The sequence below is a fragment of the Camelus dromedarius genome, chromosome 4, assembly GCF_036321535.1.
Source record: "Camelus dromedarius isolate mCamDro1 chromosome 4, mCamDro1.pat, whole genome shotgun sequence".
NCBI lineage: Eukaryota > Metazoa > Chordata > Mammalia > Artiodactyla > Camelidae > Camelus > Camelus dromedarius.
The window spans coordinates 65583639-65600675 of record NC_087439.1 but is presented as its reverse complement, the minus strand read 5'-3'; the positions used below and the strand labels follow the sequence as shown (position 1 = coordinate 65600675).

General features: G+C 37.6%; 1 protein-coding gene across 1 annotated transcript; it reads left to right on the top strand.

The window, feature by feature from the left end:
• Window positions 1-12700: 12700 nt before the first annotated feature.
• On the top strand, window positions 12701-15399 carry LOC105093572 (gamma-crystallin F). Its single transcript, XM_031451111.2, has 3 exons — window positions 12701-12806; window positions 12893-13135; window positions 15045-15399. Exons 1-3 carry the CDS (start codon window positions 12798-12800, stop codon window positions 15315-15317), a joined length of 525 nt encoding a protein of 174 aa, XP_031306971.2. The 5' UTR covers window positions 12701-12797; the 3' UTR covers window positions 15318-15399.
• Window positions 15400-17037: the final 1638 nt, after the last annotated feature.

The window sequence follows — 17037 nt, the reverse complement described above, 5'->3', positions numbered from 1 at the left end:
CCCCAGTTTTCAACCTTCACTCCCACTTCAAAGCTTTCAAAGTATTCTGTTCACAGAGAACGTTGTTCTATGAAATGAATTACTCCAAATTCTGCACACAGTGGAGCTGCCTTAGTTCCTTGACTTGGCTCCCAATTCTTCACTATAGGCTTACAACTGTGCAGATTTCTGGGTTGAGATGTCGTTAGGGATTCATGTCCTCCTTTCTGTGGAACCAGCATAGAGCAGTTCAGATGTTTCCTTGCGATAATTAACTATTTTTTGGAATCCTAGCATCTCAGAGAGGAAAGAGTTCTTAAAAGGTCATGGAGTCTAACATTCATCAGACACTTATATCCCAGTTGTTCTCTCATGCTGGTTGTTAAAACATAACATGTTGATTTATCTCTACTGGACAAGAACTCACTCTCTCATAAAGTAGGCCATGCCAGCTCTGGGCAGTCTTGTGAGCTGACATCACTCTCCTAGCTGTCTAATGTCCGTTCTACCCTTGGGAATGTACATCACTTAACACATTTCAACATTTCAATACAGCTATGATGTCCTTGCATTGCTGTCTTTTTCTGCATTTTAGATGTACCTAATACCTTCAATCATTACTTCACTAGCCTGATAATTATTTAGTAAATTTGGTCCAACCAATTTTTGCTGAAGGGTAATGCCCAGCTCAGAACAGAAGACTTTCTACTGCTTCTTTAGTTCCTGGGCAGAACTTCCAGCTCAGTCCTGGATATACCAGTATCTGAAGCAACTTTCTGGGCAATGATCCATCCTTATAACTGTTCTGTGAAACAGCAAAGTTGGCTTTACTGGAGGGATTAATGAAGCAGGACACAGTTGTTAAGTAATCTTCCTGGAGACACTTACCTGAGATTTATATCTTTGTTTCCCAACTCTTAAAAACTGAGTAAGACTACTGACAAAAAGAAAATGAAAACTTGGTTCATTTATGTTCTAAGATTAATATATTTTTACTCAATTGTGTTATATTTGAAATTTCTTTGTCAATCTTTAATTTAAATTTGCATAATATTTTCAGTTGTGTGTTGTTGCAGATATTTTTATATACTAAAATGTTTTGATTATCATTATCTATTCTTATTACAGTATTTTGTATGAATGTCGTCTCCCTTTTCCACTCATTTTATCCCTATCCTCCCAGACTAGCCCAGAGCACTTGCACGCAGAGACAGCTAAGTTTTTTCCAGGTTAACTTTGTTTCTTATTCAGAGCAAAGTTTTCCAGTTCATGCCCACGGCCAGGTTGCAGTAGAAGCCAGTGGACTGCAGGGTGGGCTGCACTAAGCAGATGTGAGAGAGTCATGCTCTGTAGGTTCACACTGCTCACAAGAAAAAAATTCGTAACTATGTATGGTAAGAGATGTTAACCAGACAATGTGGTGATCATTTCCTAATAATATATATAAGTATATTCCTTAATTTAAAATAATAATAATGATAACCCAGGAAACCTGGAATTCTGAGAAAGCAGAGAAATCTGCTCCCATATGATCTTAAATGCATCACCTTATTAATCAGGTTAGGCCCTGAAGAAATAACTTCTCCCCGACACCTGCTCCCACCACCTCCCCAAACATTCCCAGAACTGCTAGGACTCAAAAAGCTCCCCTTCCCCCATCAGCTTATTAGGACCTGTCAGCCACGAGGTGGGAAAGGATCATCTCTGTGTCACCAGTGTTGCCTTAGAAATTGTCAAAATTTAAAAATTCACAGGAAAAAAAACCCTGTATCATCAAAAAAAAAAACAAAGATTGGAGTCTGGGGCCCTTTGATGCATCTGGAACAGGTGGTGGGATTCCTTCAACTAAGAAGAGGGGTTAACACGTGTTCACCCGCAATGAGGCTCTGTTCCAGCACTATTCACAAACTATCTCATTTCATCTTCACAGAAGACCTGCAAAGCAGTTATTGTTAATCTCATTTTGCAGATCAGGTAACTGAGGTTCAGAGAGGCTAAAAAAATTACCCAGAATATTATAGCTACTAAGGCTGTTAAGAATGGTATTCTCGTGGGGTCGTGTTCCGCCTACCTGAAAAGCTATGCTTTTTTTAAAATTGCACTAAATTACCATGAATCCTATTTTTCTAAGAATAGGCACTTTATGTAACAAAAAAACAAAGCGTTATGGCAGGTCCCAGGGGAAAAACAAAAATAAAAACCAAAACAAAAAACTGAAATTTCTCAGCGATATCAAGGGTCTTCAGACTTTTTCTCTGAAGGGCCAGATAATAAATATTTTAGGCCTTGCTGGCCACATGATCTCTGTTGCAACTGTAGCCATAGACAACATGGAAACAAATCGAAGTACTTGTACAACTTTAGTCATAAAAACGTATTTACAAAAATTATTTACAAATCCAAGTCTGAATCTAGCCCTACTCGGAGGAATCCATATGACCCTGAAGTACTGGGCTGCCCACTAAGACCTCTCCCCTCCCTGTCACTTTGCTACTAGTCCACCCACGTGCCCAAGAAGGTCACCATTTGTAGGTGAGTCAAGATAACCTAGGAGTCTAATCTATTTTACATAAGTCAAGATGAGCAAAACAGAATTTGCTTATTCAGCTGCTAAGTATGTGCTTTCCATAGGTGGCAAACATAATTTTCTGAACTTCCATGGATAATGTTTTAGATAGTTTTTCAAGGAAAACAACTAAATCAAGAATGAACATAAAGGGGAGGAAAAAAAAAAAGAATGAGCATAATGTATTCTAACTGATTTCAGCAGTACCCTACCCTAGTCAGAAATTATATGCATAACTGCAGTAATCTGAAGGCTTTCCTTCCTAGTATTTTGTCCCTGCCTTTTAGATAACTTTTATCTTACCTTATTTTTATTAGATTTTTAGTTAAGCTTGACAAGGAGAAACAACTTTGAGAAAAAACAAAAATCATGAATTCTCCTTTTTTATTTTTAGTTTAAAAATTATAGGCTATGATCTGTGCAATGTTTTCACCCAGAACAAGTAGATTTTAAAAATAATTAACTAATACTAAGAGAAAACACAATGAAACAATTGCCAAATTGTCATCGTGTGGGAGGTTGACATTTAAAGGATTTAAATGTAAAATTATATTTTTGAAAGGATATTATTTCTTTAATGTGTTAATTGAGCTATCTACAAGGAACAGCTCAAGGAAGAGTCAAATTAAATTTATCAATTTTTAAAAACTGTCCATGAATGTTATTAACTCTCTCTCCTTGTAACAGGCATTACCACGCATAGAATGGACATAAGCCAGCAACTGTTCAAACTTGTGCTTTCTCAACAGAGCAATGATGAAGTTTAGATACTTACCCCTCCCTAATAAAATTGATATGACCAAGGAGAAAATGATTCTCATCTCCAGACGAGTTCCACAATAATTTCATTCTCCTATGCCTCAGCACCTAAGCTAATATTAATCAGAGAATACTTCCTTAGGGTACCATTTTTTAACTGCTCTACATTTATGTAAAGATAAATGTCAATATTTATGCTGGTTTGAGTCAGATTTCCATTACTTGGGATCAAATGCATTCTATCTACAATCTATTTTGCTAACAATTGTTTGATACACTATTACCATTATCTATTTTACAGTTGATGAAACTAAGGTATTCAAAGGGCATATGATGACACTTAAAATTCTGGAACTTTATTCAAAACATAAGATCTGCTTCTGGTGGAGGTTTTCTTCTGTTCTGAGGAATACCCAATAATGTTGTATTTATTTTCTTCCTGTTGTGGGCTTTTATATATATATATATACTGGAGGACCCATCTAAGATATAGTGATTGTTTTCTAGACTAGAAATATTAATAATAATATAGTGCTCCCAGAACTTGAGATTCCCATGATAATTATGAATGAAGCGTGTTTATTTGGTCTCTTGTATGGAGTAGAACATCCATGACGTTAATGGGCTGACTTAATTGAAACACTAGCAGGCTACTCTTTTCCTTTTAGAAAACATTTTATTTATTTTCTTAGATGTATGCAAATATGTGTCAGGGTGATTCATTTCTCCAGCATTTTTTAAATAGTAACATTTTTGAGCAGTAACGTTAAGTATTCTGGGAACTTATTGAAAGTACCATAGTAGAAATACAAATGTGCCTTTGCATTTTACCTTTCATAGTGTGAATAGAAGTACACTGGCAGTTGTGGGGCTCTGTTTAGCTATAAGGAGAAAGATAACATGATGGAAAGAGCATTGAGCTAAAACTGAAGAAAACTGAATTCAAGTCTAGATTCTGATTAATTCTCTGGACCTAGTCTACACAATGAGAATGTTTGTCTAAATGACTTCCAAAACCTTTCCAATTCTGAGATGGCATATATTAACATGCTTTTTTTTCCTACTGAACATGCAAAAGATGAGTTTGAATCTCAAGAAAATGTTCCTGACCTAAACTCTTATGGGACAGCAAATGTTTTGCTGAGGGAAGTTGAAAATGCTACTTCACAAGAATTTAAAAGGGAAACTCATCTGCTTAGACTAAGACATGTGCAACTTCCAAAAGAGTCTGATGGTGACTCTAGAGGAACTTTCAAGGTCCTTGACTATAAGACTCAATTTCACTTGCAACTGTTCGTGGTAACAAATGGGTGGACTCTCCTCTGCCTAATGCTCTTCAGGCAATGGTGTCAATATCTGGATATTCACTCAACCCATGGAAGACAGTTTTCTGAATTTGCTACGTGATTATTAAGTTGGATAATATATAACACATATCATTCTGAGCCCTACACAAATTCAAGTCTTTATCAAGGAACTTTGTATCTAAGCCCAGGATTCCCAGGGCCCACATGGGGATAATTATAATTTCTGTTCTCATTGGCCAAAGCAAATAAAAGGCATTGTAATGCAAGGGGTATTGTCCTCAGAAGACTTAAAAGTTTCTTTAAAGGTTCTAACTTCCTTGACTTACGTAACATAACTGGGCATTAACAATCATGTTATGAAGCAGAAAAATATGATTTACAATCATAATAAAAATTAATAAGTAGACACAGACCCAGAAAAGATAGCACTGATAGAATTACAGATACACATACTAAAACAGCTGTTATAAATATGCCCCATAAGTTAAAAATAGTAGGAAAAAAACCATGAACATAAAGAGTAGCAAATGTAAGTTATAAAAAAGATTCAAGGGAAATTCTAGAGATAAAACGTATTGTATCTGAAATGGAGACACTGGATGTGACAGATAGGATATTAGATACATTGAAAGAAAAGATTAATGACCTTAAAGACATAGAAATATAAAATATGCTAAGATAAGACACAGGAAAGCCTAAAACTGAAAAAAAAAAAATCCTCAGTAATTGAAGGAGACAAATAGCAAGGTCTATCTGAGTATAGTTGGAATTCCAAAAAGGGATGAGAGATATTTTAGAATATTTGAAAAAATAGTGACCTAGATCTTTCAATTTAATGAAAACTATTAACATACAGATCCAAAATCAATGATCCTGAAGCTGAATAAACATACAATGACTCCAAGGCATAAAAGAATCAATTGCTGAAACCAAATAATAAAGAGATAATTTTAAAAAGCCGTTGTAGAAAAGAGACACATTTTATACAAAGGCACAAACAGAATGACAGCAGCCTTGTCATCAGAAACTAGGCAAGTGAAAAGACAAAGAGTGGCATTTTTAAGGCACATTTTTAAAAGCCTGTCAGCCTGGAAATGTTCTATATCATGACTGCAGTAGTGAGTATAAGACCGTGCACTTTTTTCAGAAATTATGTCATTGTGCCCTTAAAAGTACTAAAAGTTATTATGTGCAGATTAAACTTTAATAAAATGAATTTAAACCAAAATATTTAATGATTATGCACAGCGATAGAAAGCTAATGGTCTATTGCTTATTAGTTATTAAAAATTGAGAACACTATTGTTTCTGTAGGCAATTGCTGAGTCTAAGCATGTGGCTGGCCTGAAGTTTACAGTAAAGGTATATTACTTGAATCACAGTTAATTTTTATTATCTGTGTTTCATAAGTTTTCTTTCAAAGACTCTGAGGAAAGCCTCTCCATATAAAAATAATTCTAAACGCATATGATAAAATTTTCTTTCTATCTTGGGGGATTTTTGGTTGCCTGCCATCCATGTAGGTACTCAAGTAAAAAAATCCCTTGTCTATGTGTGAAACGTAACCATTCTACACCAGGCTATATGCCATGAAGGTAGCTGGACATCTTGATCATCTTCAGATTGTGTAGGGCTTACTGGGATGCACTTTACAGTGCACACTGCAGGGGGCTGCGCAGTCAACTGATAATGCATTACACATGCCCGGCTCTTCCTACCACCCTTGCACTATGATCTCTTTACAGGTGACCAATATCTTCTTATTGTTTGTTCCACTGATTTTGGCAATTATTTTAACTGTCGATAACGGCCAGAAAAGGTACCTGAAGGGGGAGGGTATAACTCAAGTGATAGAGCGCATGCTTAGCATACATGAGGTCCTGGGTTCAATCCGGTACCTCCTCTAAAAATAAATAAACCTAGACACCTCCCCCCACCAAAACAAGATGATTAAATAATAAATGAAACATAAAGCTATTTAAAGAAATTGTTTTTGAGAAACTTAAAAAAAAGGTACCTGAGATAAACAAATTGCTTTTTTTATTTTCACTATTGGAAGTGCATCCAAAGCTTACACTTTCCTATTCTGTTTGAATGATCTTGGTTTCTGTGATGACCAATCACAAGAGGATTTTTGTAGTCAGTCATAGATGATGAATCTATTGGCATGTGTACTTGAGCTTGTGGGTCTCTGTATTTTCATTCTTGGCCCCTGTTTGTGTAGTAGTCATATGAATATAACAAAATTTATTTATTTATTCTTCTGTTGAGGGACAGTTATATTGTTTTCAGCTTTGGGGTATTAAGAAGAAAACAGCTACGAATCTTTTGTGGATATGTGTTTTCATTCATTTTATATATATATATACATCTAGAAATGAAATAGCTTGCGTCATAGGACAGGAATAAAATTAACTCTGTGAGAAACTTACAAATTATTTTCCAAGTTGGTTATAAATACTACCCTCCCACCAGAAATGTTCAGATTTTCAGAAAACGTTCCCTCTAATAGAGCATTTTAAGAGGTGACATTCTATTGGTTTGTATTTCCCTGAGAATTGATATTTTAAGCACATTTTAATTTGATTATCGGATCTTAACACATCTTTTGTGAAGACACTGTTCATGTTTTATGCCTATATTTTTAATTGGTTTGTTTGACTTCTGATTATTTATTTGTAGGAGTTTTTTGAATATTTTTGATACAAGTTTCTTTTTTTAGATACACAAAATGCAAATTTCAGTACTACCTTGTTCCCCTACCCACTTCCTTAACTTTCTCTTCTTTTGGGGATAATTTCTACAAAATAAATTAAAAATAGAACATCTGATTTATGTTGAGGTTTAGAACAAAACACATACCCAAGATGAAATCTGCTTTGTTTAAATAGAATCAATTTCTCCCTCTCAAATGTCAATGCTGCTCCTGTTCTATCAAATTAATGATTAAAGTTAAATATTTCAAATATATCTGTCAAAATCCTTTTCATATTTTATCTTCCAATGTCTATTATATCTAATGTATGTACTGAAAAGCCCTAAAAGTGAAATCAGTTATAGATATATAGATGTTTAATTGAAAAGTTACAGCAAATAGTATAAAATATGGAATTTCTAAGATTGGGTGGGGTTTTTACTCCAGCTTTCCCTAATTTCATGCCATAAATTAGATGCTTATAAGTGAAAAGTAATTGATATAAATAATATACATAAATATAATGTATATATAATAAATATAATAATATAAATAATAATAATTCTCAATTGGAGAAGGCTTTAAATCATTCTTCCGAGATGAAAAATGACTAGATACAGAATCTTCTACATGGAAGGTGAATTCTAATTATTTGCTTCTTAAAAACTTGAAAAGAAACTTTAGTTTTCTGTGAATATAACATTAAAAATAATTTTCGATGATGTATCACCATGTGATTTTTGAAATGTAACCTAGACAAATTTTTAAAAATTAAATGAGGTCATTATAAAAGACAATTTTCTTCATTCCCACCAATCTGTTTACGTGACCACTCACTCTCAACCTTTACAGTCTAAAAAAAATAAAGAAAAAACAATTTTTTGACTGAATTCAAATCTGGTTTGCTTTTCACTTATCGAATGCTAGCCTTTACCCCACAATCAGAACACACTTTGTTTTGTCTAATCCACTTTTGTCCTCAACTTCCAGACAAGACATTCCAGACCATGAGCTCCATAAGGGCAAATATGTTGTATGATTTGGTTTAACAATATTTTAAGTCTGTATTTAAATTTGTATTCTTTTTCTAATCGAGATATAACAACCATGGTCTTTCTACTTTAGCTTCTTGTCTTTGTGTTTTTAAATATATGTTAAAAGTCCCAGAGTGCATGAATTACTAGACTTCTATGATAAATTTTACAAATGCAATTTGCATCTTTTCCTGTCTTAATAAAATCACTAAATAAATTAATAGAATAAGTTTTAAGCATTCCCTTAGTCTATCTTAAAAAGCCAAGGTTTCTTTAAAAAATTTGTTTTAATTTATTCATTTCTTTTATGTTTAGCTATAGATTGTTCCACTTTACTTACAGTATTAACCAGGTAAAATATGGATAGATCTTCACTCCCCCCATGCCCATCACTACTGCTTTGCCAAAAGAAAATCCTTTATAATTACCAAAGGGCTGCAAACTAATTTATTGTGTCCACTGTTGATGGGATGTGTTATTTTTTTTATATCAGACAAGATAGGGAATCTTTTCCACCAGGAAGGATATATCCCTTCATACTATTTGGCAGGAAATATCCACAAAGGACATTTGAGAGTCACACATATGGAATAGTCTATTGACTATTAATATCCCAAAGTGTATCCAAGAATTATTCAAATTAGTTGCCCTACCAACAAATTGACAGAGCTGACTTATGGACAGGGATTGCCCTTAGGAAGGGACAAATTTAGAGAAGATATATTTTCATCAGTAAAAAGAAAAATAATAGGTTAAATCAGGAAAATTAAAATAGTAATGAAGAGAATAATGACAAAAGGGATAATGAACAAACTACGCAAAGGAAAAATGTGACAATGAGGGGATAAAATACGTAGGAGAATGTAATTCTGATGACTCTGTATGGAAGCAATTTTGTGCAACTGTCCTCTTGTTCTGAGGATCGTGAGTTAGCTGGCACTCTACTTCTAGAGTTTCTCTAGAAAACCTCAGTTAAGATCTTCAATGGGATTAGTAATATAATAGTATGTCAGTATGCCCAGAAAAATAACCTCTGGTTGAATATCACTGTGTACTTTCTTTATAATTGCTTAGGCTTTAATTAGCAATCAGGTTTAGTAAAGTGCATTCGAAATTTTTTCAAAAAGACATTAGATATTTAAAATAATTATGCTTTATCCCTTTTTAAAAAAATAGTTTAGCAATTTCAAAATGTTTATTAAAAATTATACTTTAAATGTAACTTTATTTTCTCCTCTGCCATTTTGGGAAGGATTTTTTTCTGGTAAATATATATTATTTGTATTCAGAATTTGAATAACTTAAAATCCATACAATGCAATGTAGTCCCTGTTTCCTCTTTTTCTTATTGCCTTGAAGTTTGAAATTTCCTTTCATTTTTAGCATCTATTTTAGCTGACATAAAGGGCAGATGTTTTATACATGTTTTGTACAGTCTGTATTTCACAACTGCTATCACAAAATTGATCAAGCATGAATTTACTTTAAATTATCTTCTGCTCTTAGCATGAATACTACAAATTTATTAAAAGCAAATCGTTCTCATGTTAAATATGCAAATAATTTGTAAGACCTTGATAGAAGACAATTGTGATGGATAAATTTGCCCTTGCCTCAACTGATTAATATTCAGGCTAATAATATTTTGTATTTATATACCTAGCTCCCTTGAGAACCTTGGTACTTTTCTGTGACCAGTGTTAGGGAATTGCAACTGCCTCTTATTGAAACAAACTCAATTACAGAAATTCATGGTAGGTATAGCATATGATTTAGACTAAAAATATAATATGTTGGCTTTAAACAACTTATTCTCAGGATGCCTTAAAAATACATCAGGAAAGAATATAATTAAGAAATTTATTATTTGATGCTTATTTTAGAAAAATAAACATTGCTCAAAAGGTTCAAATAATAAAACAGTCAATTGGAAGAAAGTTTGCCACATCCTCTTGGGAAAACCTGTTGTAAGCCTTTGGAAGAAAGACCCCAGTGATTCAAGATTTTGCATTTTCTTGCCAGTGTACTGAGTTTTACATGCTTTATTTGATGGTGCTCAGTTCCCCCACTTTACCTGCATTATTTTCTAAAGGACAGTTGTTGTTGCTGTTTTCCCCCAAGAGCTTGGAGGAAAAGCTTAATTGCCTTGGTAGCACATTTAGGGTAGTCAGGATAAAACAGATTTATATCCTTGCTAACTTCTGGGCCCAATGTCTCTATACTATTTGTGTTTTTCTGTTCATACAGTAATAAAGTACTTCCCCATGATTTTCTAACTAATAAAAATTGATGCTATCCATTTCCAGTCTCCTGGAAAGTTTTACTTAAAAAGAAATCTACTCAGCACTAAGCTTTGCAGGTTAGAAGACTGAGGGTAATGTTGAAATTAAAAAAGTATTATGAACAACTGAACTATCCTTGATGATTTTTTAAAAAGTCAGATCAATAGATCCCTAAGTTAATCTTCTAATGGAATCATATCATCTTCAAAGAACCATTCAGAAACTGTCAAAACACAGCCCCAAACTGAAATCAGCTTCTAGACCAGACTGTGAATTTGTCAAAGCCCAGTTTTAGTGCATTCTCTCTGCCAGCTCTTCACAGCCCCTTTTCACTAGCTCACTGTTCATGGGCTAATCTCTGGTTGTCCAGAACTTTCCATGTGATATCCACCTCATTCTTGCTCTCTTTGGCACAGTGCCATGATCCAGTGTTTCCAGACTTTATCACATCAAAATTTAGCCAGCCTGTGTTTCATGCTCTCGAGATCTTTGCATGAGAAATTAACAAGCTCTCTAGAGAAACTCATCTACACTGATCTGTAAAAGGATAACAATTCCATTATGTACTGGGGTTAGTAAGTAAAATATTTGTATTTTAAAGGGCATTATGAGAATCACAATTCCTTAAACCAAAGGTCTTCAAATATTTATTTTTTAAAACTTATCATCATCTAGTAATAAAACCCTGTTTTCAAATAAGTTTTTCTATAAAACAGATACAAGTGAAAATGCTCTGGCTGAAGTAGAAGAATAGGAGAGGCACACACACACCCCACCCCCTTTCCCTCCTACTTGCTCTCTGAGTGGCTCCAGAGCATCTCTGAGGAATTTCTGCAATTCCACACAGTCGGCAAATGATCTCATTAATGCAGTGGGGTAAGTGCTGGTGAGAATGTTAGGCACATAGTTTTCAAGAAAGGCTGATTTTGTTCCCCATGGGGACTTTTGAAAATACCTGAACACATTTCAGGTTGCCATAACTTGGGGAGGAAGGAAGGGGGTGCTACCGGCCTCTAGTGGATAGTGGTAAGAGTGTTGCTAAATATCCTCAATGTACAGGACAGTCTCCCACAAGAGTTTCCAGTCTAAAATGTCACAGTAGTGCTGAGGTTGAGAAAGCTTGCTCTAAAGAGAGTAGGGCACCAGGAGCTGCTAGGGGCCGGAGGAGGAGACAGAGCCTTGACGGGATGAAGGAAGACTCCAGCCTCTAGAGTCAGAGTGTGACCAGGGCTTAACCAGAGAGTGACCAGGGCTTGCCCAGGGCTGGGAAAGGTAGAGAAGGCAGACGCTTTGTAAAATGGTGGGATTTAAAATCTTGTTATATTTGCAGGTTAACTTGCATTTGTCAGCAGCTAGATCCAAACAAATAAGCCTAGCACTTAGTTAGTAAAAATATTAAATAGAAAGTTACGGTGTGACTAATAACCACCAGAGAGCCACCTCATGAACTCCAAAGGTGAGGGTTTCCTGGCCTGTGGGGTGGCAGGCACCGGGCTGAGTCTGGAGGTGTCCCTGGTCCGCCGGGTCTCCAGGGAGCAGAGCAGAGCCAGAAGCCTAAACAGGGCTTTCTGAGGATCCAACTCCATCCCCTCCTTTCCTCAGGTGTAGTATCTGCTGCACCCGCTCATCCGCGGGGAGGATCTCAGAGGTTCTCTTAGAGGAAACCCCAATCCTCCTCTAAACGTCCTGCGGAGAAGGCAGGTGCGTCCCTACGCCCCCCAGCCTCACACCAGGGAAATGCTCTCCGATCTAAACGCCTCCTGCTGTAGCCCACCCTGACCTCAGACTCGTTCACTACCTGCTGTTGTTACCTAAAAGAGATCATTTTGACATTTTAAAAAGTGAAAAAATATTGAATTACAATTATTAACTCGGTTAAGCGCTTTTGCTCGGTTCCAATTTCCTGAATAGGCTTCATCTAAAGGCCCCAGAGGCACCAAGTGACAGTTTTACGCGGGTCATCAGTTCGAAAGCTCTGGAGAGTCTAAGAGAAAACATACAATAAGTCCCCCACCCCACCCCCGTCGTCATTATATAGAAAAGAGAGAGAGAGGAAATCCTCCTCCCCCGGGGGCCCTTTTGTGTTGTTCCTGCCAACGCAGCAGCCCTCCTGCTATATAGACCCGCCGCGCCGGCCCCGCCGCACTGAGCTCGCGCCGCACGTGTGCTCCAGCCATGGGGAAGGTGAGCCCGGCGCCCGGGCCGCGAGGGGCCCCGCACACGGGGGCTGCGAGCCTGGCCTCTGAGCCCTCTCCTCCCCTTCCTTGCAGATCACCTTCTACGAGGACCGGGGCTTCCAGGGCCGCCACTACGAGTGCAGCAGCGACCACGCCAACCTGCAGCCCTACTTGGGCCGCTGCAACTCCATCCGCGTGGACAGCGGCTGCTGGATGCTGTACGAGCAGCCCAACTTCTCGGGCTGCCAGTACTTCCTGCGGCGCGGGGACTACCCCGACTACCAGCAGTGGATGGGCCTCAGCGACTCCATCCGCTCCTGCCGCCTCATCCCCCACGTGAGTCCCGTTCCCCTGGTTCCGCGGGCCCTCGAGTCACCCCAGCGCTCCAGGCACGGGAGTCATTCTCTAGGGCGGTGGCCTTCTTTTGCTGGCCCTCACTGGGTTCTCTTTCCCTTTATTAATAATACCTCGAAGGTTTCACTGAAAAAGTATGCGATGCAATGCTTTTAAGTGAAATTTTCTTTTCCTTTTCTAAAATTGAACTCACCTCTACTCGGAAAAAGTAGTGCACGGCCTTAGCTCACAGCGTCTACGGCAGAGGTGGTGAACAAGCAGCAGGTGGACTCACACTCAGGCGGCCTGAGACTGGTCACTGGGACCGGTTCTCTCTGTCCTCATCAGTGAGACAGCGCTAGTAAGAGCAGCTAGTTCATAGAGCTGTGATAAGGTCCAAAGGAGACTGCCTGGCACGGACAAGCCACCCACTCCTCCAATATCAAGCGTCTACAAGTCCTGCTTTTTGATTAGGCAAAACAAATAACTAACAATGTGATTCCAGTAGCTCCTGCAAAGCCCACTGCTACCCAAATAAAGCCCCAGCAGCCTGGAATTCCACAGCTAGAGATGCTCTAATTTAACTATGACAGTGTCCTGTGGATAATGTACCACTTCGGGGAAGTTTGAAACCCCGCAGAGGCTTTAAGGCCTCAACAGGACCCAGACTGGCATTAGGAGCCTGGAAATCTAGGCTTCCGCTTTCCCATCCTGCCTCTTCTGATTATAGACCGAGAGCCCTAGTCAGTAGTTTCTCATAAAAAAAGACTTAGAATAGTTGCTGCACATGTGTTGGGCTGTTGTGAAGATCAAATTAGGTAACATACATGTGAGTCCTTTGCGAACCGTGGAAGGTGCCTTGTTAGCAGTTTTTTATACCTCAGAATGAATTGCTTATGACAGCCTTCCTAAAGAGGATTTAATGGTGGAAGAAGGAAGACATGGAATGGATACCCACTCAGAAGGAACAAGCAGATAAAAGAAGAAGTGCTCAAGAAAAGACAGACAGGATTTGCTCAGGACCAACAGCCTGCCTTCCATTTTTCTCAAGGTTTTATAATCTCTTGATCTAGACAGGCCTCCTTCATCATCTTGAACTTCTGTTTTTATTAATTACCTAAAACTGCTTTTCTGGAGCATATACTAGAGCTGAGAACTGAACCCTCTAATGGCTCTTACTCTTTAGGATTTTGGAGCAGCAGGACTTAAAAAGAAAGGAAAGGATTAAGGATTTGCCTGGGCTGAATTACCACCAATCTGTACCTCACTTTGGGGAAAGCAATTCGACTTCCTCTCTCCCCAGCCTCTTCTAATGTTACTGAGATTCAAAATCATGCCTTTTGCCAGGGATATATTTGTCTTTTTATGAAAATATCTAATTATTTTTATATCTTCCAAGGAGAGCTCCTGACTACCATAAGTCTATAAAGGAAAGAGCAAAACAAATACAGAAAAATTGTTACTTAAGAATGGTACTAAATAGAGCCAGCATGTATGGTTCATATTGGTGGTGACCCAGAAAAACTCTAGGGAATACCATTCATGTCACTGTCTATGTGGATGGTGCCCTTTTGTGTTTTTAAAAATTTCTTAAATTTATTTTTGAGGGCGTAATTAGGCTTACTTATTTATTTATTTTTAGAGGAGATACTGGCGATTGAACCCAGGACCTTGTGTATGCTGAGCATATGCTTTACCACTTGAGCTATACTCTCCCTCTCCTTTTTGCATTTTGCAGTGTACAACCTATCCAACCATACAAAGCAGCCCTAGTGTTGGCAGTCTCTTTAATTTTGTCACCTTTGATACAAGAAAGATAAAGCAATGCCCATCCCCCCAGGGGTGTGAGTGAGTGGTTGCTAAAGGCTAGGTGTTCTGACTTTTCCCCACCTGCTGATCGCTGAACCCACAGACCAGCTCCCACCGGCTGAGGATCTATGAGCGAGAGGACTACAGGGGCCAGATGGTGGAGATCACCGAGGACTGTTCCTCACTCCACGACCGCTTCCACTTCAGTGAGATCCACTCCTTCAATGTGCTGGAGGGCTGGTGGGTCCTCTACGAGATGCCCAACTACCGGGGGCGGCAGTACCTGCTGCGGCCGGGGGACTACAGGCACTACCACGACTGGGGGGCCACGAGTGCCCGAGTGGGCTCCTTGAGGAGGGCCGTGGATTTCTACTGAAACATTTTTACTCTACCCTTTTCTCCATCTAGAAGCTAATAAAATATTTCCTGTGTGTTTCATGCAGTAAAGTGGTCCTCTTTTCCTTTCAGGCTCATTGGAAAGGTCCATCAAAAATAAAGCTGAGAATAAAGTAGACTTGCTTACACAGGTTGGAGTGGGGTAGTAGTTAAGAGGACAGGCTCTGGAACCAGAACGCCTGGGTCCAAACCCATTTAATAGCTCGAGGCAATTGGCAAGTTACTTAGCATTTCTGTGCCTCAGTTTCCTAATTTGTAAAATTCGGTGTAATAATACTCTTCATTTCATAAGGTTGTAGTGTGGACTAAATGAGGTATTATTTTAAAATAACTTACACATTTTAGCTTTGCAGATAGTAGTTTCTAGGAAACTGTTCTGTAAGCTTGCTGTTGACACATCTCGTCACCTACTTAGTAGAATTCCCTTTTGGAGACGGCATTAAGTAGGATGGCTAAGTGATATTGCAGTACAGGGAGAAAAAGTCAGAGATAGAGAGATGTTAAGATATCTGTGCCAGACACAACTTCAGTGTAAATATATTTGACTGCCTGAATAAATTTATTAATATATATGTATCCAGAGCACAAATGTAAGAACCAAGTGCCAACTTAATGAACAGTCCAAAGGACCCTTCCAAAAATGTTTCTGCTTAGGGGGGTTACAAAACATTCAGGTAGTGTGCACTGATAAAAATGAGCACAGAGTGACAGAAGTAAAGGTAGAAGGTACATGATCAGGAAACTAACATGCAGTTGTGCAAAGTTCTTAAATCTGTTATTGGCTAGGCTGTTATTTCTCCCATACTGGGATCAATTTTTTATTACTTTTAGTTCATGAATCAGCATTTGATAATGATCATAGCACTAAGAAAGAAAAAGGCAACATAGGAACCGACCATTTAATTGAATTCAAAATTTCTTTGCAGAACGATGAAATTCATCAAATGAAATCTAAGCAGGTATTCTGTTACCCCATAAGATTTTCTTTAATTAAAAATACTACTGGGTTCAATCCCCAATACCTTCTCTAAAAATAAATAAACCAAATTACCCAACCCCTGCCCTGCCAAAATAAAAATAAATAATAAAAAAATCAATCCATCAACAAAATATTAAAAAAAAAAGAAAATACTAGACTTCTCAATTTCAGATGCTTACCTGTAATTGAGAAAAGAAAAATTACTTTCCAGCTCAGGGGTTTGTCTTAATTGTAAAAATGGCAACCTCTTTTTAAAATAAGTTCTTGGTGAGCTGAATGCTGTGATTAAGGAAGAACCACTGCATTATTTTCTACTTGAAAAAATATATACATCTGGGAGCTAGGAAAAATGTTGTTCCCCAAACCCCAAATGTTAAAGGAATAAAGTGGTCAAATGATTTATGCCTAACATCTTACTTCCCTAACACACATGCATGTTCCAAGATATTTGGAGAAGGTCTAAGGACATTTAGATCTATGCTAATGCAGTAGCCACCATCACATGACTCTGTTTGGCTAGACTTCATTTGGTTAAGTCTGAAGATGTGTCATCAGTGTAAAATACACACCAGATTTCAAAGACTTAGTATGAAAACTAGAATGCAAAATACCTCAATATTTTTCCAATTAATTTAATATTGAAATGATATTATTGTGAACATACTAGGTTTAATAAAATCTATTATTAAAGTTGATTTTGCCTGTCTCTTTTAACTGTTTT